At 41.2% G+C, this 25,337-nt stretch overlaps 1 protein-coding gene and 1 pseudogene across 50 annotated transcripts in view; one reads left to right on the top strand and one right to left on the bottom strand.

Annotated features, from left to right (window-relative positions):
• Positions 1-25,337, top strand: part of USP28 (ubiquitin specific peptidase 28) — a 76,675-nt gene that overhangs the window by 15,521 nt on the left and 35,817 nt on the right. For 35 of the 50 annotated variants that reach the window (XM_074015250.1, XM_074015251.1, XM_074015248.1 and 32 more), the window contains 6 exons: positions 6,463-6,540; positions 8,131-8,263; positions 18,734-18,839; positions 19,742-19,901; positions 23,228-23,314; positions 24,370-24,507. Coding sequence is in view for 46 of the 50 variants with exons in the window: in XM_074015240.1 (XP_073871341.1) it covers positions 6,463-6,540; positions 8,131-8,263; positions 18,734-18,839; positions 19,742-19,901; positions 23,228-23,314; positions 24,370-24,507 (702 nt within the window). In the remaining 4 variants the exon portion in view is untranslated. Of the gene's footprint in view, positions 1-6,462; positions 6,541-8,130; positions 8,264-15,704; positions 15,841-18,733; positions 18,840-19,741; positions 19,902-22,339; positions 22,363-23,227; positions 23,315-24,369; positions 24,508-25,337 lie in introns of those variants that run through there. The other 15 variants (XM_074015242.1, XM_074015231.1, XM_074015226.1 and 12 more) reach the window with 5 other exon arrangements.
• On the bottom strand, positions 658-752 carry LOC123568891 (U6 spliceosomal RNA; annotated as a pseudogene).

Genomic DNA, 25,337 nt, shown 5'->3' with positions numbered 1-25,337 from the left:
ACTGTAGGATCAGGCCAGGTATTGTTTGTTACAAAAACTTGATAGCTTAATGTTTTTAGTGTCTGAATAATCTTGTTAATTGCTGATTGTGGGTGAGTTATTTTTGCTCTAAGAAAATCTCCTTCCTGAGAAGTGGGCTGGATTGCATCAAAACCATTGAGTAGCAGTGAGGTCAAAAAGCTTGAGTTCCTTCCTGATAGAGGTTGTGTTTGCCTGTCTTTCTTTACTGCCTCTGGGCAAGAAAAGGGAGTGCTTTTTGTTTTGTGAAAACATTGTGAATTTAACTCAGGAAATGCAAACCTGTTGGCTCTTGCAAGTTATTTGACTTCATTGTGAGAGGAGTACAGGCTTTGTCTTGTCTCCTTGTTGGGTGTGTACTTTACATATTGCAAGGTAGAGTGAAGTTAATATTTAAATCCTCTTTCTGTGAAGTTCAGGAGAAGTGAGTTAGTAATATGGTAGGATCTTGATGGGTTTAGTGTTACTGTAAAATTAATTTATATATATATAGTACTTATGAAGATTTGGAGTGTGGGTTCTGTTGAGAACTTTAGCTAAATCTTTACAAGACTGGGTCATGTCATAGCATTTGTGTATGTATATAAATAATGCATGTGAAATTTGTTATTCATACTCTTTACATTTTATTTTTATTTTTAAATTATGGAACACTTCATGAATTTGCATGTTATTCTTGCACAGGGTCCATGCTAATCTCTGTATTGTTCCAATTTTAATGCACTGCTCAAGCAAGCTCTTAGACTTTTAATAGCTATGTGTTTTATAGCTATCTTTGATTTAGCTTTTAATTCTAGTCATTTGATGATAAATAGGTTTTGTAAACCTTAATTTCCTAATGTGTGCAATGCCTACCTTTGTTATTAGGATTACATACATGAAAGGCGCCTGTTCCCTGACAAATGTTCAGCCAGGTATGGTGATGTGTGCCTGTAGTCCCAGCAACCTGGAAGGCTGTGGTGGGAGGATCCTTTGAGTCCAGCAGTTAGGCCACTTGCGGTCAACATAGTGAGACCCCCATCTCCAAAAAGAAAAAAAATAATAAAGTAGTTGCTCAATAAATGTTAACTGTCTTTATTATCAGCACTGTCCCATGGATGATTCCAATTAGGCAGTGTATTGCATGATTCTTGCTTTAAAGGAGGCAAGAATTTCATATTTAAAACAATTAGAGAACAGGTCTGGCCCAGTGGTTCATGCCTGTTATCCCAGCACTTTGGAAGGCCAAGGTGGGTGGATTACTTGAGGTAAGGAGTTTAAGACCAGCCTGGGCAACATAGTGAAACCTCATCTGTACTAAAAATACAAAAATTAAGCTGATCGTGTTAGTGGGCGCCTGTAATCCCAGCTGCTCAGGTGACTGGGGCAGGAGAATCGCTTGAACCTGAGAGGTGGAATTTGCAGGGAGCTGAGATCACACCACTGCGCTCCAGCCTAGGTGACAGCAAGACTCCGTCATAGAATAGAGTAGAGTAGAGTAGAGTAGAGTAGAATACAATAGAATAGAATGATGAGAAATGCCAAGTGAAGACAGTGGCTACATTCAGTCACAGGCCTATTCATTTCCTTAACATGGGAGATGAGAAAGGGGAGAGAACAGTATGGGCCAGAGTTCTTAGAAGGACTTCATATGGAGGAGGTAAGACAAATATAACCCTTGAATGTAGTTGGCATACCATAGTTTAATAATGTAGGTGGTATTACAAGTGATTCTAGGAGCAACACTCTGTGCATGAGAGAATGAGTTTGCAGTAAGGAACTGAGAGGAGAAAAGGTAGAACAGGCTAAGCGGGGAATCAGGTAATGGTCTTTGAATGGCAAGATGAGGAATTTGGATTTGAATTTCCATGTAGAACATTGTTCTTGGAGCTATACAAAATAATTTTACATAGTTGTCATCTCTACCCAGTAGCCTTTAAAAAAAAGGTCACTGGGCCAGGTGCAGTGGCTCACGCCTGTAACCCCAGTACTTTGGGAGGCTGAGACAGGTGGATCACTTGAGGCCAGAAGTTCAAGACCAGCCTGGCCAACATGGAGAAATCCCATCTCTACTAAAAATAGGAAAACTAGCTGGGCGTGGTGGTGGGCACCTGTAGTCCCAACTACTCGGGAGGCTGAGGTGGGAGAGTCACCTGAGCCCGGGATGCCGAGGCTGCAGTGAGCTAAGATCGTACCATGCCACTGTACTCCAGCCTGGGCCACAGAGCGACACCGTGTCTCAAAAAAAAAGTGGGCCACAGAGCAACACCCTGTCTCAAAAAAAGGGAACTCAAGAATTTATTTTCCTTTCCTGATTGTGTTATCCCAGATATATTAATGTCCACTGCTACCTATTACAAAATGGAGAAAGATAAATGAGAATATTACAGTATAACTGACTTTAATCCAAGGCCAAATGTAAATAATTAGTAAATTAGTATATGAATACTGTATTTCATTGATTCACATTTATTTGGCATTCTGAGATCTCTGACATCAAGATGTTCTTAACATTTTTACTATCATCCAAGTAGCAGATGTGATGTTGCCGTTGTCTGCACTTGTATGAACTTGGTCATAGCTGTTACTATTGTTATAACAACAGTTGACAGTCAAGTTATATGTACTGTTAGTAATACATGGTTAACTTGCCATTGCATATGTCACTTAAAAATTTACACTGTGATTCAACATTGAAATGAAAACAGAACAAAAAAAACCAAAAAACCTGTATATGAAGCAAGGCATGGAAGCAGAATGGCAGGGTATAAATTTGATTTTATATGAAACAAAATATTTACCTTTGGAGGAATGTTTGCAGTTTCAGATTTTCTTGCAGAGCTATAGTCAAGTGCTTTATGCAACCCAGAAGGGCAGACACTATAGATGTATTCTGCTGTGTTAAGTTTTGTTGCCGAGAAACATGTGAAAGAATTGCCTATCACGTGCCAGGCGGTGCACCTGGAAGCAGGGGAAATTGCTGTATTCCTCAACATAAATGAAAAAGTTCAGAGATTTCAGAAGCTAGTGTGGTATATGTCTCCCAGGACTGCCATTAAGACATTGTGTCATAGTTTAAGTGGCAGCAGTTTTCCTTTCTTCGTTTGTAACCGATGGCACCTTAGATTTAGTCAAATGTAATATTTACATCTCTACTTCTGATGATAGCTGGTTTAGAACAGATTGCACTACTAAATAATGAAACTTGTGATTATATAAGGACAAGCAAAATTTTAAAATAAAGAAACTTGTTAGGGTGCGAAGATCAAGGTCAAAATATAAAAATTGGCTGGGTGTGGTGGCTAACACCTATAATCCTAGCACTTTGGGAGGCTGAGGCAGGAGGAGGCGGAGGTTGAAGTGAGCCACAGATCGCGCCACCGGACTTCAGCCTGGGCAACAGAGTGAGAAATAAATTAATTAATTGAAAGTAAAAACTGGCCAGGTGCCGTGTTCATGCCTGTAATCCCAGCACTTTGGGAGGCTGATTGCCTGAGGTGGATCGCCTGAGCTTGGGAGTTCGAGACCAGCCTGGTCAGCATGGTGAAACCCCGTTTGTACTAAAAATACAAAAAATTAGCCGGGTGTGGTGGCCGGCGCCTGTAGTCCCAGCTACTCAGGAAGCTGAGGCAGGAGAATTGCTCGAACTCAGGAGGCGGAGGTTGCAGTGAGCCGAGATTGTACCGTTGCACTCCAGTCTGGGCGACACAGTGAGACTCCGTCTCAAAAATAAATAAATAAATAAATTAATTAATTAATTAAATAAAATACAAGAATAAGATGTTTGCATTTTTTTTGCACCAGATAGGTATTCTTGCCTATCTTTTTGTCTTCTCAAATACAGCGTGGCATAGTGCATCCCTTATCAGCAGTAACTTTGTGTACAGTTACTTAACCTCTCTGTGCCTCAGCTTTTTGTAGGATGGGCATAATACCTATGTCCCAGGTCTGTTATGAGGGTTCAGTGAGTTACATTAGTTCATACATGCCAAGTGTTTATAGCAGTACCTGGCTAAAAGTAAGCAGTATCTGTCAGCTATTACTTTTTACCGGGATTATTTTCTCTGAATCATAAATGTTAATTTTTATACAGAATAATTCCCAATGAAGATGCGATTATCCCATTGTTACCTTCTTGACGCTAGTTTGGTATTAATGTACTACTTATTCCCCGTCTCAATTATTCCACCCTTTTTTGGGTACATTGATGTTGATCTTTTAGAAAATCATGTGCAATTTTTGGCCGGGCGCGGTGGCTCAAGCCTGTAATCGCAGCACTTTGGGAGGCCGAGACGGGCGGATCACGAGGTCAGGAGATCGAGACCATCCTGGCTAACACGGTGAAACCCGTCTCTACTAAAAAATACAAAAAAAAAAAAAAACTAGCCGGGCGAGGTGGCGGGCGCCTGTAGTCCCAGCTACTCGGGAGGCTGAGGCAGGAGAATGGTCTAAACCCGGGAGGCGGAGCTTGCAGTGAGCTGAGATCCGGCCACTGCACCCCAGCCTGGGCGACAGAGCAAGACTCTGTCTCAAAAAAAAAAAAAAAAAAAAAAATCACGTGCAATTTTTGTGAGATACATAGATTCGTACCACTTTTATACAGTAAAATCAAATGCAATTAGAATTAGTTTCAAAAAAACTAGTATTTAATTTTTCTAAAAATTACATGCTTGCGATTTTAGTTTTTGCTTAGGCTGAATCTGGATACCTTTTAGTATGATAATCACTCTCCCAGTGCACAGGCAGTGACTGGATTTGACAAGACTCATAGCGTGAAAGTCTGCTGGTCTCAGCAGGGTAGGGTTCCATTTGTAGCCTATGACTATAGTCTAACTACAGCAGAACGACTGTTGATGCTTCTTCGAGGACTTTATTTATTTATTTATTGAGACTGAGTTGTGCTGTTGTTGCCCAGGCTGGAGTGCAATAGCACGATCTTGGCTCACCGCAACCTCCACCTCCCGGGTTCAAGCAATTCTTCTGCCCCAGCTTCCTGAGTAGCTGGGATTACAGGCATGTGCCACCATGCCCAACTGATTTGTATTTTTAGTAGAGACAGGGCCATGTTGGTCAGGCTGGTCTCGAACTCCTGACCTCGAGTGATCCGCCCACCCTGGCCTCCCAAAGTCCTGGGATTACAGGCATGAGCCACCACGCCAGACCTCTTCAGGACTTTAGAGGGATGTTTCAGTTAGTTATTTCTGGTTGTGTAATACTTTAGTGTTGCATTGGGCCCACAGCTGTTGAAGAACATAAGATAGTGTTTCTATTATAGCTGGGAGTAAATGTAGACTATCTCTCTGAGACATATTACTAACTTAATTTAAGCGTAATCTTAGGAATGGTATAAATTAGATTTCTTGTTGCTGAATTAATTTTGAACTACTTTGTTTTCAGCATTCGTCTTAAAAGATCATTGTGTCTCAAGTTGGGCCAGCCAGTTGTTTAGATTGAGCTGTACTTGCAAATCGGTGTTTTGTATTTTGTCTTTGTGTAAAGCAGGATAAAATGATAGAGTGAAGATGTTAAGGCTGAAGGGTTTGTAAACTGATTTTGTCTTAGCTGGAAGTTAACAATTTAGGTTTTTCCATGATTTAGGTTAATGAAGAGAAAACATTTCATACTTTATACCCTTTGAAATTATATATTTTATTTAATCGAGAAAATTCTAGCTTTAGCTGTACTTCTTTTTAAGTAATCAAACAGAGTTTTAAATATGTTGGTGTTATCATTGGTTAATTACATGATTGGAAACTTATTGTCAGTGAAAAATGATACACACTAATGGCATGTGCAGGAAAGCTTGAAATAGCACATCTTTATATCCATGCAAATTCTCCAGACTCCTTATATGACCTACTTAATGTACTGCCTACCAAAAGAAAAACCTGGGGAACTTTTAAGTGTCCATTAAGGCTAGAATATTACATTTAAATGTATTATATATTTGTAATTTTACTATCATCTGTTTCTTTCATAAGTACCAAAGGTATTTTCCATGATTGAACTTTTAAAAGAGAAATAGATTTGGCATTTCAGAGTATTTCTGACAGCCAATACATTGTTACTTGGAGCTTAGAGTTGGTTGTTTAGAGTTAAAAAATGAAGGGCTGTTTGCGTTGGCCCACGGACTGTAATCCCAGCGGACTTTGGGAGGCCTAGGCGGGTGGATCACGAGGTCAGGAGATCAAGACCAGCCTGACCAACAAGGTGAAACCCTGTCACTACTAAAAATTAGCTGGGCGTGGTGGCATGCGCCTATAATCCCAGCTGCTTGGGAGGCTGAGGTAGGAAAATAGCTTGAACCCAGGAGGCAGAGGTTGCAGTGAGCTCATGCCACTGCATTCTAGTCTGGGCAAGCCTCAGGCCTGTTTATCCAAGATGCTTTTAGTTATTCTTTAAATGTACCCAGGTTTACTTTCTGACTGACATATTTGTGGTTTTTTTTTTGTTTTGCAAATATAGAGCTGCCAAATGCTGTTAAATCAACTGAGAGAAATCACAGGCATTCAGGACCCTTCCTTTCTCCATGAAGCTCTGAAGGTTGGTTTCCAGATCTCTGCCAGTCCGGAGGCTTTCAAGCAGCTGTCTATATGATAGTTATGTCAGTTCAAGCTATTTCTGTACCCAAATTAAAGCACATTTGGGTACAGAACCTCTACAGGTCAAATGATTGACCCAGTATCTTCAACATGTAAATTATAAGGGGCTGGGGGAGATTTGTGGTTCGGGTAACCCTGCAGCGTAGAAGAGATTTAAGAAACATCAACCAGTGCACTGTATAAGCCTTATGGTTCCTTATCCAAACCAGCAAACTAAATGATATTTGAGTCAGGGAAGTTTGAACTGGTTATCTGATATTGAAAAAACCTGTTGTTACTCTTAAGGCGTGACAATAGCTTTTTTTTTTTTTTTTGAGATGGAGTCTCACTCTGATGCCCAGTTGGAGTGCAGTAGCACAACCTTGGCTCACTGCAGCCTCTCCCTCCCGTGTTCAAGTGATTCTGCCACCTCAGTCAGCCTCCCGAGTAGCTGGGATTACAGGCATGTGCCACCACACCTGGCTAATTTTTGTCTTTTTAGTAGAGACGGAGTTTCACCATATTGGCCAGACTGGTCTTGAACTCCTGACCTCAAGTGATCCACCCGACCTGGCCTCCCAAAATGTTGGGATTACAGGTGTGAGCCTCCGTGCCCGGCCATGGGTTATATTTTTAAAAGATACATTCTGAAATGTTGACCAGTGATAAGATGGTTAGGATTTGCTTCAGAATATCTAAGGCAGTATAGGAGGTTTAGAGAAAATAAGAAAGGTTATGACTAAGTGACTAGGTAATTGTTGAAGATAAGTGATAGGTACATGGGGGTTCTCTTATTCCCTTTCCTGGCATATATGTTAGAAATGTTTCCTCATAGAACGTTAAAAACAAGAAAGATCACCACTAGAAAATAGGTAACTGCTTGGCCTTTTTTTTTTTTTGAGACAGGACACAGGATCTCACTCGGTTGCCCAGCCTGCAGTGCAGTGGTGTGATCTCGGCTCACTGCAGCCTCTGCCTCCTGGGCTCAAGCGATCCTTCCACCTCAGCCTCCCTAGTAGCTGGGACTCATGCCTGGCTATTTTTTGTATTTTTAGTAGGGACGGGGCTTTGCCAAGTTGCTCAGGCTGGTCTCCAATTCCTGGGCTCAAGCGATCTGCCTGCCTTGGCCTCCCAATGTGCTGGGATTACAGGCGTGAGCCACTGCGCCTGGCCTGCTTGGCATTTTTGTTGTAGGGCTGACTTGATTTAGAATGTCTATGTTAATTGCCAACCCCCTTTTTTGACACATCGTACTTTAGACTGTTCACAGAAATCATGAGTAGTAGTATCTGAAGCAATGGGAACAAATCTCCATCGAGATTTCACTTTTGTTTGGGTGTTGTGGGAAATCAGAGCATGGAAACTCCTGTAACGAGGCGTTTGATAGACGCTTCAAGCACATTAGACCTGTCCAGTATAGTCTTATAATTCTACCCTAGAATTATGCCTGATAATTCAGTGTGTCAGCAGGGTAATAAAGTTAATCCTCAAAACTGGTTTTAAATTCTATGATGATTACTTTTGAAATTTCTATTGTCTTTTTCTCCTATAGGCCAGTAATGGTGACATTACTCAGGCAGTCAGCCTTCTCACTGATGAGAGAGTTAAGGAGCCTAGTCAAGACACTGTTGCTACAGAACCATCTGAAGTAGAAGGGAGTGCTGCCAACAAGGAAGTATTAGCAAGTAGGTACCGTATATCCTGTCTTGGTCCTTTGCTGAACTAGCAGAAAATAAGAAACCAAGTCTATGTGAGTTCCATGTCAATCACATCAGCCTTTTGAAAATAATAGTAATAACAGCTTATTACTGAGCTGTTGCTATGTGGCAGGCACAATTCTAGGCACTTAAAAAGTTTCGGCCAGGCGCGGTGGCTCACACCTGTAATCCCAGCACTTTGGGAGGCCGAGGCGGGCAGATCATGAGGTCAGGAGATCGAGACCATCCTGGCTAACATGGTGAAACCCCGTCTCTAGTAAAAATACAGAAAATTAGCTGAGCGTGGTGGTGGGCACTGGTAGTCCCAGCTACTCGGAGGCTGAGGCAGGAGAATGGCGTGAACCCAGGAGGCGGAGCTTGCGGTGAGCTGAGATCCCGGCACTACACTCCAGCCTGGGCGACAGAGTAAGACTCGGTCTCAAAGAAAAAAAAAAGTTTCGTTTGTTCATTTACTCATTGTTTAGCATTAATTTAAATGAGGACCAACTATGTACCAAACACTCTTGAATCCCTGCCTGCATGTAGTTTATTTTTTAGTGGGAGAAGCTCAACAAGTAAATAAATTATATAATATACTAGAATATGATAAATACCATGGATAAAAAGGACAAAATGAAAGAAATGAAAAAAAAAAGAGGGCTGGGGACTGGATTTCCAATGGATGGACTTTTTTTTTTTTTTTTTTTTTAAGATGGAGTCTCACTTTGTCACCCAGGCTGGAGTGCAATTGTGCGAACCTCTGCCTCCTGGGTTCAAGCAATTCTCCTGCCTCAACCTCCTAAGTAGCTGGGATCACAGGCACCCGCCACTACGCCTGGCTAATTGTTTGTATTTTTAATAGAGACGGGGTCTCACCATGTTGGCCAGGCTGGTCTTGAACTCCTGACCTCAGGTGATCCGCCCACCTCAGCCTCCCAAAGTGCTGGGATTATAGGTGTGAGCCACTGCACCCAGCCGGGATGGATTTTTAATTAAGAACGTGCAGGGGAGGTGAGGGAGTAAGTCATTTGAGGCCCTAAGATGGGAGTGCACCTTGGCTTGCTCAGGGAACTGCAAGGAGGCCAGGGGTAAGGCTCGGTGAGTGAGGAGGGCTGAAAGGGATGGGGCCATGGAAAGAGATGGAGGTGGATCATTCAGAACCTTCTTAAGTACTGGCTTTTGCTGTGAGTTAGGTGGGTAGCCTTTGAAGAGTTTGGAGCAAAGGAATGATCTAAACTGATTTCCATTTTCCATTCTGACTGTGGTGTTGAGAACAGAATGTGGGGGAGGGGACAGTGACGAGCATGGGTCAGATCAGGGAGCCCAGGCCAGGCTGCTGTGGTGGAGGGTAAACAGTGCTGGCATTCCGGCATATAGTATTTTTAAGGTAAAGGCAGTAGGATTTACTTACTGAGGAGGTAGGGTTGTGAAAGAGGGAGGAGTTAAAGGTGACTCAAAATGGTTTTTCGTAAGCAACTGAAAGGAGTTGCACTTAACCAAGATGGGAATCACTATAGGTGGAGCAGATTTTGGATGGTAAATGAAGAGATCAGTTTTGGGAATACTAAATTTGAAATGCCTGTTAGATGTACGGCAGAAGTGTCAGCAAGACGGTGGAGACCCAGGTGCACAGTTCAGAGGAGAGGTCCAGGCTGGAGGTAGGTGGACTTGGAATCATAACCTGTAAATGCTCTGTAAAGCTGTGAGACTGAGGAACTCTCCAAGGGCATGGGTATAAGAGAAATAAAAGGTTCTGCAGCTTAAGCACCGGTTGCTGCCAGTGTTCAGAGGTCTGGGGAGGTGAAGAGTGCCCAGGAAAAGCCAGGAAAATAGGGACTCTGGAAGCCAAGGAGGCTTCTGGGAGGAGAGACCAAGGAGAACCTTCTGGAACCTTCTGGGAGGAAGGCGAGGTGGTGTTAATGGACATTTGGGCTGTTAACAATTTTGAACTATTCTGAATGATGCTGCTGTGAATATTGTCATGTATTCTCATATTCTCTTGGTACACACTACAACTTTTTTCGGTCACCATTGTTCTGTTTGAGACTCACCCATGTGGAGGGTTATAACTGCAGTTCTTTCATTTTCACTGGTGTGTAATATTCCATGGTCTGAATATACCACATTGTATGTATTTGTTGGTTGACTTTGGGGTTGTTTTCAAGCTTTTGCTATTCAAGCCTGCTGTGAGCTATTCGGATTCATGCTGCTTGTCCTTGTATGCAAGAGTTTTTTTAGTGTATACATCCAGTGATGTAGTTGGTAGGTATTAAGATACGCTTATCTTCAACTTTATAGGTAATGACAGTCTTTTCCAAAATAATTTTTTACCTATTCATACTCTGTTTAACAGGGCTTGAGAGTAACCATTACTCTCAAATTTGCTATCTTAGATTGGGAAATTGTCACCCTTCCTACTCATGTGAAATGCTCTACCTCAGCTTCCCCTCATGGGTCTTACAGATGCTAATAAAAACATTAGGTTAATTAACAAAAGAATGGGGAAAGGCAGAGGGGAGAGTCAAAGGGCTCACCCCAGGAAGGTGGAAATTTTTAAGTGGTTCTGTTACAGGTTTTCTTTAGCACTGAAAGCATTTGCATGGTCTGTTGGGATAGTAAAGCCCAGTTCAGAGTCAGTGTCTATACCTGTCAGGACCCATTTGTAGTCCCCTAGGGTTACCAGCATTAGTCTCACTGGCCAGCAGTCTTCAGGGCCTTGCCACCAGGGAATCCTCCCATTGCTGTCGGCAATATCTTTCTCTTCCTGGCAGACAGAACAGTTCTTATTGGCATTTTGTTCTTGAGGGTGGAAAAGGAACATGTCTAGACTCAGCCCATCTCTGCACTGCTGCAGTACCCCCATATCAACTCATCTTAAGGGATTTCTTCTGGTTGGCATCAACATGTCCTACTTTAATGCACTCTTCAAATTTCTATAGGGCCATGCCCCATATGGGCATCCCTTTAATAGGCCAGTTTTCCATTGCTCTCCTGCCTGATCATGTGGCCACTGTCCACTGCTCGTGAGTGAGTAAAAAGCCTAACACAGGGGCTTTTATCACTGTTCAATTCTTCCATCACTGCTAGAAAAACAGCATGCAATCAACACATGCTGCTGATTTGTTTTTACCTTCTTTGATCCCAGTGGCGACCTTCCTTCCAAATACGATGTTAACCATTCACCTTGGAACTACCATCTGCAAACTAAGCAGCTCTTTGTTGGTCTATTGAGAGCTGTTTGTTGGGAAACTGTCCAAGTGTGGGTAGGATCCAGCAGCTCCTCACACAATTCCAGAGTCAGTCTTAGGGGAAAAGAGGCTCTGCGACCTGGGGAATGCAAAGACCTCCTTGCATTTTCCAGGTAGCAAAATCCTGTATAAACCGTTTCCATTTTATCATGGAACTCTCTTGGGCACTGCCATCCTCATTGAAGTGTTTCTCTGACATCCCCCAACAAGACAGCATGAGTATTTCAGGTTTCAAGATGATTTTATGTCCTCATTTATAAGGGTAGCTTCAATTAATGTCTCATAGCAAGGTAATAAATGCTCCTCAAGTGGTACTTCTCTAGTCCAAAGTCTCAGTAGTCGTCTCTGGGAGGCACTCACAGGCTTTTGCCATAAGCCCTGGTAAACACTCCGCAATCAGTTTGTCCCTACCAGCACTCTATTGTGTAGGCTCAGGGAATCTTTCTGGTTCCCATTTAGCATGTCTAATTATTATTGCTTGAAGGACAAGTTTGCATGCCTTCTGTTTTACAGGAGTAGGTAGAGGGAACATTCTCCAGGCTGATACAGCATCCATCCCCATAATACAATCAAGTAGAAAAGATGGAACCACTTCACATCGAAGCAGGTTCAGATATGCCAACTCGCCTATAAAATTTTGTCCTAATTCCATCAACCCTTACTTTCCTAAGTATAGCCTCCTTTAGGACTTAATCAACAGGTTTTAGAATCACAGTGCATTGTGCTGCTGTGTTACGAAGCCCCAGAAAGGTTTCTACTCCCCACCCTGACCGCTTCACCACTGGTGTACATAAGGCTTTGGGTCCCCAGCAAGGGATTCAGCCAAAGTACTCTTGGCTGTGTGTCAGTCTTTATCTTGATTAACCTGCCTCAACATTGGCCCCACACAATTGTTGGTCATCTTTCTCTTTGTGGTCTCTGCCTTTCAGCTTATAAAGTTTCTTCAAACTGGGGTAAATGCAGGAAACTTGTTTGAAGCCCTTTAATGTTGATTCATCAGCAGAGTTCCCTTTGGTCCAGCCACCTTTGGTAGTGCTGTATTAAAATGTTTAATCAGTATGTTTAATTGAAAGACTATAATTTCCCCACTGATCTGCAGTATCAATTCTGTGTTATCTCAAACTTTCTTTTTCCCCTTAGTTTCACCCCATCAGCATTTTCTTTGCTCACTTCCTTAATAATCCTTTAAACATTTCCACCTTTGTCCTTTGACTTTCCCATCTGCCTTTCTCCATTTTCCTGTTAATGATCCTGTTGTTTTTTATTAGCATCTGTAAGACCCATGAGAGGAAGTTAAGATAGCAAATCTAATGAGGCTTCCAGAACTGTTTGTCAGTTTTGCTATGGTCATGTTGTATGAGGGGTCCACACTGAAGGGGTGTCCTTAACCAGCATGACCTGGGTAATGGGCATTTTCAGTGAGTGAATATCCCTGTCATGATAAAGCCAGTGTCTATTTCACTGAGTATCCGTTTTCAGCTCTTTTGTATATATACCTAGAAATAGAGTTGCTAGGTCATATGATAATTCTATATTTAGCTTTTTGGGTAACATTTCTAAAAGAGAACTGTTTATTTTTCAAAACTGCAACATTATCACACTAAAAATAATCCCTTAATATCATCCATGATCCCTTAATATCATCAAATACCCCGTGTAGAAATTTCTCTGGTTATCTCATTAACAGTGTTTGCAGTTTTTGTAAGAACAATGATCCAAATAAATTAGAACATTAAGTATGTTTGAAGTGTCTTTTAAGACTCTCTTTATTTATAAAATCTGCCCCCCCTTTTCTTGCAGCTTAATATCCAAAGAAATCAAGTCCTTGGTTATGTCAATTTTCACGCATTCTGGAGTTTGGCGATTGTATTACTGTGGTATCTTTCAATGGATTTTTCTGTCTCATGTCTTTCCTATAAATGCAGATGCTTATCTGGCACAACTGGGTCATAGGTGGTGGTGTGTATATATCTTCTATTTTGTTACATTGAGAAGCATATAATTTCTGGTTGCCCTCTTTGTGTTGTTAAAATCGTAATTGTATTTAGGTATTGTCAGCTTATTTCATCTATTATGAAGTTTCTCACTTAGCATATTCAGCAGCCATTAATGATTGTTACCTAAATGGTAACAATCTAGGTACCATCTAGGTAATTTTACCTAGATGGAAATAGAATGGTAATATTCTATCAAAATTATGATAATTGGAATAGTTATAGTGATAATTGGATTGATTATTTATTTATTTATTTATTTATTTTTGAGAAGGAGGCTCGCTCTGTCGCCCAGGCTGGAATGTAGTGGCGTGATCTCAGCTCACTGCAACCTTTGCCTCCCAGGTATAAACTATTCTCCTGCCTCAGCCTCCTGAGTAGTTGGGATCACAGGCGCACAGCACCACACCCGGTTAATTTTTGTATTTTTAGTAGAGACGGGGTTTCACCATGTTGGCCAGGCTGGTCTCAAACTCCTGACCTCAAGTGATCTGCCTGCCTCGGCCTCCCAAAGTGCTGGTTTTACAGGCGTGAGCCACCGTGCCTGGCCTGATAATTGGATAATTTATTACTTGAAATTATTATTTTAGTAAAAAACATATTACATAAAATCTAAAGATACCACAAATATTCGATTTTTAAATACTTTATCCATTTTTAAATATAGAGTTCAGGAGTGTTAAGAATAGTCAAATTGTTGTGAAACAACTTCCAGAATGTTACCATATTGCAAATCTGAACTCCATACCCAGCCCCTGGTAACTACCATTCTGCTTTCTGTTTCTATGAGTTTGACCACTTTAAATACTTCATATAAGTGGACTCATACGGTAGTTGTCTTTTTGTGACTGGCTTATTTCATTTGGCATAATATCTGTCATAAGTTTCATCCATGTTGTAGCATGTGACAGTATTTCTTCTTTTTTCCAGTCTTTTTTGGTAAAACATATAGTTTGCCATCTTAACTGTTTAAATGTACAGTTCAGAAGTATTAAATAAATTCATATTGTTGTGCAGCTATCACCACCATCCATTTCCAGAACATTTCATTTACTTAGTATGCATTGAACAGTAACTCCCATTTTTTCTCTCCTCCATTCTACTCTTTCTCTGAATTTCTAGGAACCTCATATAAGTAGAAATACACTGTTTGTCCTTTTGCAGTGGGCTTATTTCACTTAACAGAATGTCTTCAGACTTCATGTTACAGCATGCCTCAAATTTCTTTCCTTTTTAAGGCTGAGTAATATTCCATTTGTATGTATGTATATGCCATGTTTTGTTTATCCATTCATTAATGGACATTTGGGTTGTTTCTGCCTCTTGGCTCTTGTGAATAGTGTTGCTGTGAATTTGGATGTACAGATATCTCTACAAGACCCTGCTTTAGGCTGGGCACTGTAGCTTATACCTGTAATCCCAGCACTTTGGGAGGCTGAGGCAGGTGGATAGTTTGAGCTCAGGAGTTCAAGAGCCAGGGCCACATGGTGAATCCCTGTCTCTACAAAAGATAGAAAAATTAGCCAGGTGTGATGGTGTGTGTCTGTAGTCCCGGCCACCTGGGAAGCTGAAGCAAGTAGATCCCTTGAGCCCTGGAGGTTGAGGCTGCAGTGAGCTGAGATTGTGCCACTGCACTCCAGCCCGGGTGACAGAGTGAGACTCTGTCTCAGAAAAAGACCCTGCTTTAGATTCTTTTGGATCTGTACCCAGAAATAGGATTGCTGGGTCATATGGTTGTTCTATTTTTAATTTTTTGAATAGCCTCCATACTGTTTTTTGCAGTAGTTGCACCATTTATTTTTACTTATTTATTTAGTTAGTTAGTTTGTTTATTTGAGACAGGGTCTTGCTCTGTCACCCAGGTTGGAGTGCAGTGGCACGATCTTGGCTCAATGCAGCCTCCACCTCCCGGGTACAAGTGATTCTCATGCCTCAGTCTCCTGTGTAGCTGGGACTACAGGTGTGTCCCACCATGCCTAGCTAAGTTTTGTATTTTTAGTAGAGACAGTGTTTCACCATGTTGCCCAGGCTGGTCTCGAACTCCTGACCTCAAGTGATCCGCCTGCCTCAGCCTCCCTGAGTGTGGAATTACTGGCATGAGCCAGTAATTTATTTTATTACTATAATATGAGCTGTATTTTATTTATTTATTTTGGTTTTTTTTTTTTTTTTTTTTTTTTGAGACAGAGTCTCACTGTTACCCAGGCTGGAGTGCAGTTGTGCAAACAGGGCTCAATACAGCCTAGACCTCCCAGGCTCAAGTGATCCTCCCGCCCCAGCCTCCCAAGTAGCCGGGACTATGGGCACATAACACCATGCCCAGGTATTTTTTATTTTTTATTTTTATTTTTTGAATGTTTTAGAGACAAGGTTTCGCCACGTTGCCCAGGCTGGTCTTGAACTCCTTAGCGCAAGCCATCTGCCCACCTTGGCCTCTCAAAGTGCTGGGATTATAGGCGTGAGCCACCACCCTGGCCAATTGCACCATTTTGAAATCCCACCAACAGTGCACAAAGGTTCCAGTTTCTCCATATCCTTACCAATCTTATTAATAATATTTTTTGATAGCTGTCGCTATGGGTGTGAAAGGATATCTCATTGTAGTTTTGATTTGCATTTTTCTGATGATTAGTGATGTTGAGCATCGTATGCTTATTGGTCATTTATCTAGTATATTCTTTGGAGAAATGTCAATTCAGATTTTCTGCCCGTTTTTGAAATCACTCTTTGTGTGTCTCATTCGGTTACAGGAGTTCTTTTTGTATGTTCAGTGTATAGATCTCTTATCAGATGCATGTTTTGCAAATATTTTCTCCCTTTCTGTGAGTTGTCTCTTTACTTCTTCTTTTTTTCTTTTTTTGAGACGGAGTCTCGCACTGTCGCCCAGGCTGGAGTGCAGTGGTGCGATCTCGGCTCACTACAACCTCTGCCTCCTGGCTCCCATGTTTAAGCAGTTCTCCTGCCTCAGCCTCCCAAGTAACTGAGATTACAGGCATCTGCCACCATGCCTAGCTAATTTTTTTGTATTTTTAGTAGAGATGGGGTTTCACTATTTTTGTCAGGCTGATCTCGAACTCCTGACCTAGTGATCCGCCCGCCTGGGCCTCCCAAAGTGCTGGGATTACAGATGTGAGCCACTGTGCCCAGCAGTCTCTTTACTTATTGATGGTGTCCTTTGAAGCCCGAAAGATTTTTTATTCTATGTTTTCTTTGGTTTCTTATGCTCTGGGTGTCATCTCAGATTCTGTTGCCTAATCTAAGGTCATGAAGATTTACACCTGTGTCGTCCTCTAGGCGTTTTATATTTTAGCTCTCATTTTGAGGACTTGATCCATTTTGACTTAATTTTTGTATGTGGGGCTAGGTAGGAGTTCAGCTTTATTCGTTTGCATGTGGTGTTCAGTTGTCACAGCACCATTTGTTGGAAAGATATTCTTTCCCTCTTGAGTTGTCTTAGTACTTAGGTCGAAAATCAATTGACCAGGAATGTAAGAGTTTATTTCTGGACTGTAAATTCGGTTCCATTGATGTATATGTCTCCTTATGCCAGCAGCACACAGTCTTGATTACTGCAGTTTTGTAATACTTGTGTTTTTTTTAATTTAAAAAATTTTTGTTTTGAGATGGAGGTTTTGCTCTTGTTGCCCAGGCTGGAGTGCAATGGCATGATCTTGGGTCACCGTGGCCTCCGCCTCCCAGGTTCAAGCAGTCCTCCTTCCTTAGCCTCCCAAGTAGCTGGTATTACAGGCATGCGCCACCGTGCCTGGCTAATTTTGTATATTAAGTAGAGAGGGAGTTTCTCCTTGTTGGTCAGGCTGGTCTTGAACTCCCGACCTCAGGTGATCCACCCACCTTGGCCTCCCAAAGTGCTGGGATTATAGGCGTGAGCCACTGCTTCCAGCCTCTTTTATTTTTTTGACTGCTCCTGTGGAACAGGGCTACCACATAGGCAGTGTGCCCAGAGTAGCTGTGGATTATTTTGGGTTTCCCTTGTAGGTGATTATTATCCGTGAATTATGACAGTTTTCCTTCTTATTTTCCAGCCTTTATATTCTTAGAGATGGGAGTCTCACTCTGTTGTCCAGGCTAGAGTGCAGTGACACAATCTCAACTCACTGCAACCTCCGCCTCCAGGGTTCAAGCGATTCTCCTGCCTCGGCCTCCCAAGTGGCCGGAATTACAGGCACATGCAACCACGCCCAGCTAATTTTTTGTATTTTTAGTAGAGATGAGGTTCCACCATGTTATGTTGGCCAGGTTGGTCTCAAACTCCTGACCTCAGCTGATCCTCCCATCTTTGCCTCCCAAAGTGCTGGAATTACAAGCATAACCCACCATGCCCAAAAGTTCTTACTGCCTGCCTAGAACTTCCAGAACCATGGTGAATAAAAGCAGTGATAATAGATGTGTTTGTCTTAGTCTTGATTTTAAAGCAAATGTACTTAAGGTTTTTCCATTAAGTATAACAGTTTTCTGTGGGCTTCTCAGGGATACTTTTTCTCAGCCTAAGGATAGTTTTTCTCTTCCTAGTTGGCTTTCAGTTTTTATCCTGAAAGAAAGTTGAATGTTATCAAATACATTTTCTGTATCTGTTAAGATGATCCATTTTTTTCTTTTAATTGTTAAGATAGTGAATTTTACTGTTCCATCTAGTATTAACTCAATTTTTTTTCCTGCAGTAAACTCAGCTTGGTCTTAATATGTAATTTTTTTTGTATATTATTGGGTTCTATTTGCTAATATTTTGTTTAGGTATTTTGTATCTGTGAGTATTTTGTATTATGTGTGAGTTTCACTTTTTCTTTCTCTTACTGTTCTTAACTAGTTGAGTATATCCCTATTCTCTGGAATATTTTGTATGAAATTGAAAATATCTGTTCCCTGGATGTTTGTTATTTGGCTGATGTTTTGTGATAATAGAGACTATTTAACCCACATGTATGGGATCTACTTTTGACTTTGTGGAGTGAGAATACAGAAGAGGGTATTTGATTCATTTGATTATTGCAGCTTGTTATTTCTGTACTGTGGGCTAGTCTAAGGTTACAGTGTAGCTGAAGTTACTCATTTGACTATGCAATAGGGTAATAAAATTGTTACACAGTTGAGCAATTGTTGTAATGAAAGCTAGGGAGTATGTCTTTACCTTTTTCTTGTATTACAGAAGGGCAGTGTTTTCTATATAGAGACTAATTAAATTTCTGTTTATCTTACAGAAGTGATAGACCTTACTCATGATAACAAAGATGATCTTCAGGCTGCCATTGCTTTGAGTCTATTGGAGTCTCCCAAAATTCAAGCTGATGGAAGAGATCTTAACAGGTTATTGATTTAATTTATAATCCTTGCCCCCACATTTGTGTGTATGTCAAAGGCAATAGCTCTGTGAATGCCACTCAGGAATAATTCTGCTGAGCGCCTGAATGAAATTTCTTTTAGAAGAAATTTTGAATTCGCATTAGCTTACTCTTTGGTTCGCTTTTGAAAAAGCCAAACTGAAAGGGGTCTTATTGCAACCTGTGTCTTTGAGTAGAAGCGTGCAAGGTATTTCAGTTCACAGTTGCTAGGGTGAATTAAAAACAACCTAGTCCGGGTATTTGATAAATGTATATTCTCTTTTATAAACTTTGAGGGTTATGCTGTTGCACGTTTTTAAATGCGTTATTCAACTACCCTGTCTCATAAGTGATCAAGGAATCTATTTTTTTGAACTGGTACTGATTGGGTGATTGTTTGGTACTGTTCACCAACATCTAGTTCCAGTGGTGGCCTCTCCGTTTCTGGACATGTTTATTCCCATATGCTGCTGAGATGTTTATTTCAGGGAACATAGGGCTGTGTTTTGTGTCCTGGGCAATTTGGAGGCTCTTACCTTTAGCACAGTGTCTCTCCTGCCCTTTTCAGTGGTGAGGTCTTAGATAGTTCACTGTGTTGAAATCTAAAATTTCTAATATGGTAGCCTTAAATAGTCTTGAGTTTCAACTCAGTTCTATCATGGACCTTATTAGTAATAATGTCTGTTATGGAAGGATTAACATTTCTACGTTTAAATCTTGCTTTTCAGTTGCGTTACAATCTTACAGTTCCTTATATAGCTAGGGATTATCCAGTAAATACTTTTTCTGGCGTTTTGAATTATCCACAAAAGGTTACAGCATTCTCCATATGCTATATTATTCTTTAACTATTTTCTTTTTTGATGTGTGCCATGCTGCACAATATAGGATGCATGAAGCAACCTCTGCAGAAACTAAACGCTCAAAGAGAAAACGCTGTGAAGTCTGGGGAGAAAACCCCAATCCCAATGACTGGAGGAGAGTTGATGGTTGGCCAGTTGGGCTGAAAAATGTTGGCAATACGTGTTGGTTTAGTGCTGTTATTCAGGTATGATATTTTTAAGAGATAACTGTGTCTTTTGGAAGTAACTTTGTAATTTATTAAACTGAAATGTAGAAACATAGCTTTCAAAAAATTGAAACAGATATTTAAAACTGGGGAGTTTTTCTGGCATTATTGTGTTTGGATTTAGATGCTTTGATGTCTAAGTTGGGCAGTACTAAAAAGAAATCTGCTGTGGTTGTAAATATATTGAATAGGTGTTTTGGATAAGCATTTAGTGAATACTATATTATAGCAGTGAGAGTGAATAAGGAGGAATCAGTTGTTGAAGGCTATCATAGCTGTCCAGGTAGGCCGCAGTGGTGGCCTGGAGTAGAGAAGTGGCAGAAATCATGGAAGGAGAGAAGTGAATGCATTCTTGAGGCGCCGAGGAGATCAAATCTTCAGGATTGCTGGGCAGTTGGATACAGGATATGCCTGCAGTAGTTGAGTAAGACTATGAGGTTTCTAGTTCCAGTAGCCAGGTGGATTATAGTACCATTTGACCTTGGAAGAGGAATAATTTGGGTGTGTATAAAAGTGGATTTCAGTTCAGGTTTTTTTTGTTTGTTTGTTTTGTTTTTCTCTGACACGCGTCTTGTTCTGTTGCCCAGGCTGGAGTGCAGTGGTGTGATCTCAGCTCACTGCAACCTCCGCCTCCCAGGTTTAAGCAATTCTCCTGCCTCAGCCTCCTGAGTAGCTGGGACTACAGGCACGCACCACCAGGCCTGGCTAATTTTTGTATTTTTAGTAGAGACGGGGTTTCACCATGTTGGTCAGGCTGATTTCCAACTCCTGACCCCATGATCTGCCTGCCTTGGCCTCCCAAAGTGCTGGGATTAGAGGTGTGAGTCACCGCGCCCTGCGATCAGCTCAGTTTTAGATATGCTGAGTCTGAGGTGCCTGTGTCTGTGTATGCTATGGTCTTAACTACCCTTCATTAAATTCACAGAGTGCCCTTTTGTCCTTTGATCACATACCCAGCAAATCCTCCAATTTAAATGAGTTGAGTTTAAGGAGATACCATGTAGGCATACAATTATATGAATTTGTACTTCAGAAAAAGTAGTGGGCTCCAGATATAGTTTTGGAAATCAGCACCATATAGATAGCAATAAAACCAAGGGAGTGAATAAATAAAACCAAGGGAGTGAATGAATTCACTAGAGGGTAGTTAGAAGTATCAGGCATCTTAAACTTACATAGCCCCAAGGCAACCCTTGGCACTCACCCCCACAGTCTTCTCCATCATGGTACTACCCAGCTGCTGAAACTAAAAAATGGAATTCTCCCTTCCTGCACATCCACTACATCCAGCTTCTATGTACTGTCTTAGGCTCTGGGGAAACAGCAGGGACTAAAACAAAACCTGTACTCTCATGGTTTACTTTGGAAAGAGTGGCACAGACAGTAAACAAAACATCAGGAGGTGACAAGTGTAAAGATGAATGAGTGAGTCTGGGGGATTTGACAGGGTTCAGCTGGGGAGGGCAGAGGGTCAGGGATGGCTTTTCTGATGAGGTGGGCATTTGAGCTGAGGTCTGAAGGTGGCCAGGGAATGAGCTATATAATTACATAGGGAACATTTCAGACAATGAACAGCAAATAAGCAGACTGAGGTTCAGGAGCTTGCTTCATGTGTCTGAGAAATAGCAAATAGCCAAGATGGAGTGATCCAGAACTGAGAGCAGTGGGATAGGAAAGGTGGTGGAGCTGGAGTGGGAGAGCTTGTGGTCACGATGAGGATTTGGGAATTCTAGATGAAATAGGAATGTACTGGAAGGTTTGGAGCAGAGAAGTGATATGATCATACTTCCAGTTTAAAAGGATCACTGGCATCTGTGTTGAGAATAGAATGTAGGAAGATAATGTGGAACATGTCAGTTCTTTCTTGTCTGAAAAGAGAGATTTTCGTGATGGTGAAGAGGTGGAGTTAAGTGGCTGAGAATGTAAAGCCATTTTTCTCACAGCAGAATAGAAACTCAAGAATGTCACAGGGTAGCCAGCAGAGTAGGAATGCAGGTGTGTTAGGTAGACAGATGAGGTGGAAGAGAAGAGAGTGACTGAGGATAGAGCTCACCAGCCAAGCCCTGGTTCCGGAGAGAACTTTGGCGCAGCATGACCCGGGTTTACACTCCAGTCCGCGTGAACACTCACCCTGTTGGCTGAATCCTGCCACAGCTTGTGTTAGAGTGAGGGAAGCCAGAGAGGTGCACATGGGCTCTAGTCAAGTACCGACACTTGGATTTTTTGGTTGACATTAGGAAATATACCTGGGGCTTTTAGAATACCAAGAAGGTGTTTTATTTAGTTCTAATTCCAAAGTTTTGCCTATTATTTACCTAGGATGCTTCTTCAAGAGTTCCACCGTGCAGGCCTGAGAGGGTTTTCATTTGAGGAGCGTGTTGGGATGAGGAGTTATATATTCATACAGGAGATATTTTTAAAGAAAATTTACTTATGAAAGGTATTCATAGTAGAAAAATGTGATTTGCAAATAATAAAAAGGATCCCTCTCTCCAGTTCTACCATCTGCTGTTAAACTTTAAAAAAAATGCAATATTATGACAAGGAGTGGATAATAGTAAACACTGCTATACTAACCACCTGGCTTAAAAAGTTAATGTTACAAATTTCTGTTCTATTGAGTTCCTGTTGTGACATCCTCCCTTTCCCACAGACATAACCACACTTGGATGTATCCCTGAACAATATGTAGTCTTGTTTTACGTGTTGTTAAACTTAATATAAGCAGTATAATACTTTTTTTTCTGTAACTTTTCATCACTCAAAATGTAGTTTTGAGGTTTACCCCTGTTGATACACATAGCTCTTGTTTTTTTTCATTTTCACTTTATATAGTAGGTCATTTTATAAACACTTTTTACAATATTTCAATGACTGCTTAATAGTCTATTGTGTAAACACAGTATAGTGTATTTAAACTGCTTCTTTTGGCTGGGCTTGGTGGCTTGTGCCTGTAATCCCAACACTTTGGGAGGCCGAAGGAGCGATCTCTTGAGCTCAGGAGTTTGAGACCAGCCTGGGCAACATAGGGAGACCTGGTCTCTACAAAAACAAAACAAAAAACAAAAACTGCTCCTTTTGTTAGACTTTAGGTTGTTTCAGTTTTTTCCTGAAAGTATTAATATTCTTTGAGCTAATTTTTTGTGCGCAACCATTATTTCTTTAGAAATAACGTAAGTGGAATTGCCAGGTTGATAGTTTTACAAACTTTTAAATATGAAATAAAATATTTAAAGTGAAAAATATATATGTTGCTGCCGTTATTTTCAGGAAAGGCTGTGAATCTCTTTCTTTCTTTATTTCAGTCTCTCTTTCAATTGCCTGAATTTCGAAGACTCGTTCTCGGTTATAATCTGCCACAAAATGTACTTGAAAATTGTCGAAGTCACACAGTAAGTTGGTATCAACAAATTTCTTCACTGTTGTTTAGTCCTTTTAATCCCTGAGGCTTCCAGATTTTTGCCTAAAGCTGATATCCGTGATACTCTGTGGCCTGTGCTAATACTTGTTTTCATTTCTAAATGGCTCATTTTCCTTTTTTGGGATAACATATAAGGGTATGCAAAAATGTAAAATTAAGTAGGAATAAAATGAGAAAAACAGCTCCAAGAATATGTGGGTGGGGAGACCCCAAATACTGTTATGCTTGTTGTATCCTTTCTCTTCCTGAGCTGCTCAGGTGATGTAATGCTGGAGAGATGCCCTGATGCCAGAGACCTGAGCCTTCTTTGTCTATTTTATTCTGTTTTTGCCAAAGGTTGTAGCCTCCTACCGGCAATTTAACCCTTCCCAGGATTTCACCTTAGCGTAATGCGTTTTCTCCATGAGAGGGAGGGCAGCAGCTTCAGAAAGTGGACATTTCTGTTTTTCCAACGGTGCTGTCTCTCTGGCTTCTACATAGTTACTCTTCAGTTTAGAGTACAGTCCTTCCCAGAGTCCCTGTAACATATATAGCCCTGTGGCTTTGACCTAGATCTAGGTAAATATAAATGAGGGCATGATTATTGAAAACTTTTTTTTCTTAAATGACCACATTTCCCCTTTCTTTTTTTTCTTTTTTACTTTTTTTCTTTTTTTTTTTTTCAAGATGGAGTCTCACTCTGTTGCCCAGGCTGGAGTACCGTGGCCCAATCTGGCTCACTGCAAGCTCCGCCTGCTGGGTTCACGCCATTCTGCTGCCTCAGCCTCCCGAGTAGCTGGGACTACAGGCATCCGCCACCACGCCCGGCTAATTTTTTTTTGTATTTTTAGTAGAGACGGGGTTTCACTGTGTTAGCCAGGATAGTCTCAATCTCCTGACCTCGTGATCCACCTGCCTCGGCCTCCCAAAGTGCTGGGATTACAGGTGTAGCCACTGCGCCCGGCTCACGAAAACTTTTTTTTTCTTTACACATTCTGATTTTCTAAATGAGATGTTGTAAGAGTACATGTGCTTTGTTTTCTACAGGAAAAGAGAAATATCATGTTTATGCAAGAGCTTCAGTATTTGTTTGCTCTAATGATGGGATCAAATAGAAAATTTGTAGACCCGTCTGCAGCCCTGGATCTATTAAAGGGAGCATTCCGGTCATCTGAGGAACAGCAGGTACAAAAGAAGCCTTATTCTTGAGTTTGAAGTCACGCCTTGTCAATATTAATGTGGTACTGCTTTATTTCAGCTGCATAACAAGCTGTGAACATGACTAAGCAGGACTGTGGGCGCTCGTTTCTGACTTTTATTTTGCCTACAGAACAGGTGGTGAGAGAGAAAGCATGTGTGTGTGTGTGAGAGAGTGTGTGTGTGTTGCACCGGGTCTGGCAGTTCTAAAGAGAAGAAGAAATAGTAGTAGAAAGAATGTAGAATTATACAGGGGCTATTGACGTGCAAAGGAGGAGATTGGAAAATACCTCAATGAACTGTGACAAAAGGGATACCAAGAAAAGTAGTCCTTTGTCTGCACCTTTGTCTTGGAATGGTCCAGATGGAAATTGTAGCTTTAAAATATCTAAATCTGAGTTCAGGAAGGAGCTTTTCTCAGCAACTTCTCTCTTCTAGACTTTGCTTTCCCTACCTCCTATTAAAAAATAGCCGGGCATGGTGGTACGCGCCTATAGTCCCAGCTACTTGGGAGGCTGAGGCAGGAAGATCCCTGAACCCAGGAGTTTGACGCTGCAATAAGCTGTGATTGTGCTACTGTACTCCAGCCTGGGTGACAGAGTGAGACCCCGTCTCTGAAAAAATAATTAAAAAACAAAAACAAAGCTGTCACTAATTAGATCAGCTTCTTCCTCATACGATTTTTTTTCATTCTCTATTTGAAGGTCCTACAGTTCTACAAAATTCTCAAAACATTAAAGTTTTCTTTCTTTATTCAGATCTCTGTATTGTTCTAGAGTTCCTTGGGTCTTTTTCTTAAGAAGTCCTACTTGGAAGAT

The sequence above is a fragment of the Macaca fascicularis genome, chromosome 14 (genome assembly GCF_037993035.2).
Source record: "Macaca fascicularis isolate 582-1 chromosome 14, T2T-MFA8v1.1".
NCBI lineage: Eukaryota > Metazoa > Chordata > Mammalia > Primates > Cercopithecidae > Macaca > Macaca fascicularis.
The sequence above is the reverse complement of the archived record's forward strand: the minus strand, read 5'-3'. Positions and strand labels throughout refer to the sequence as shown.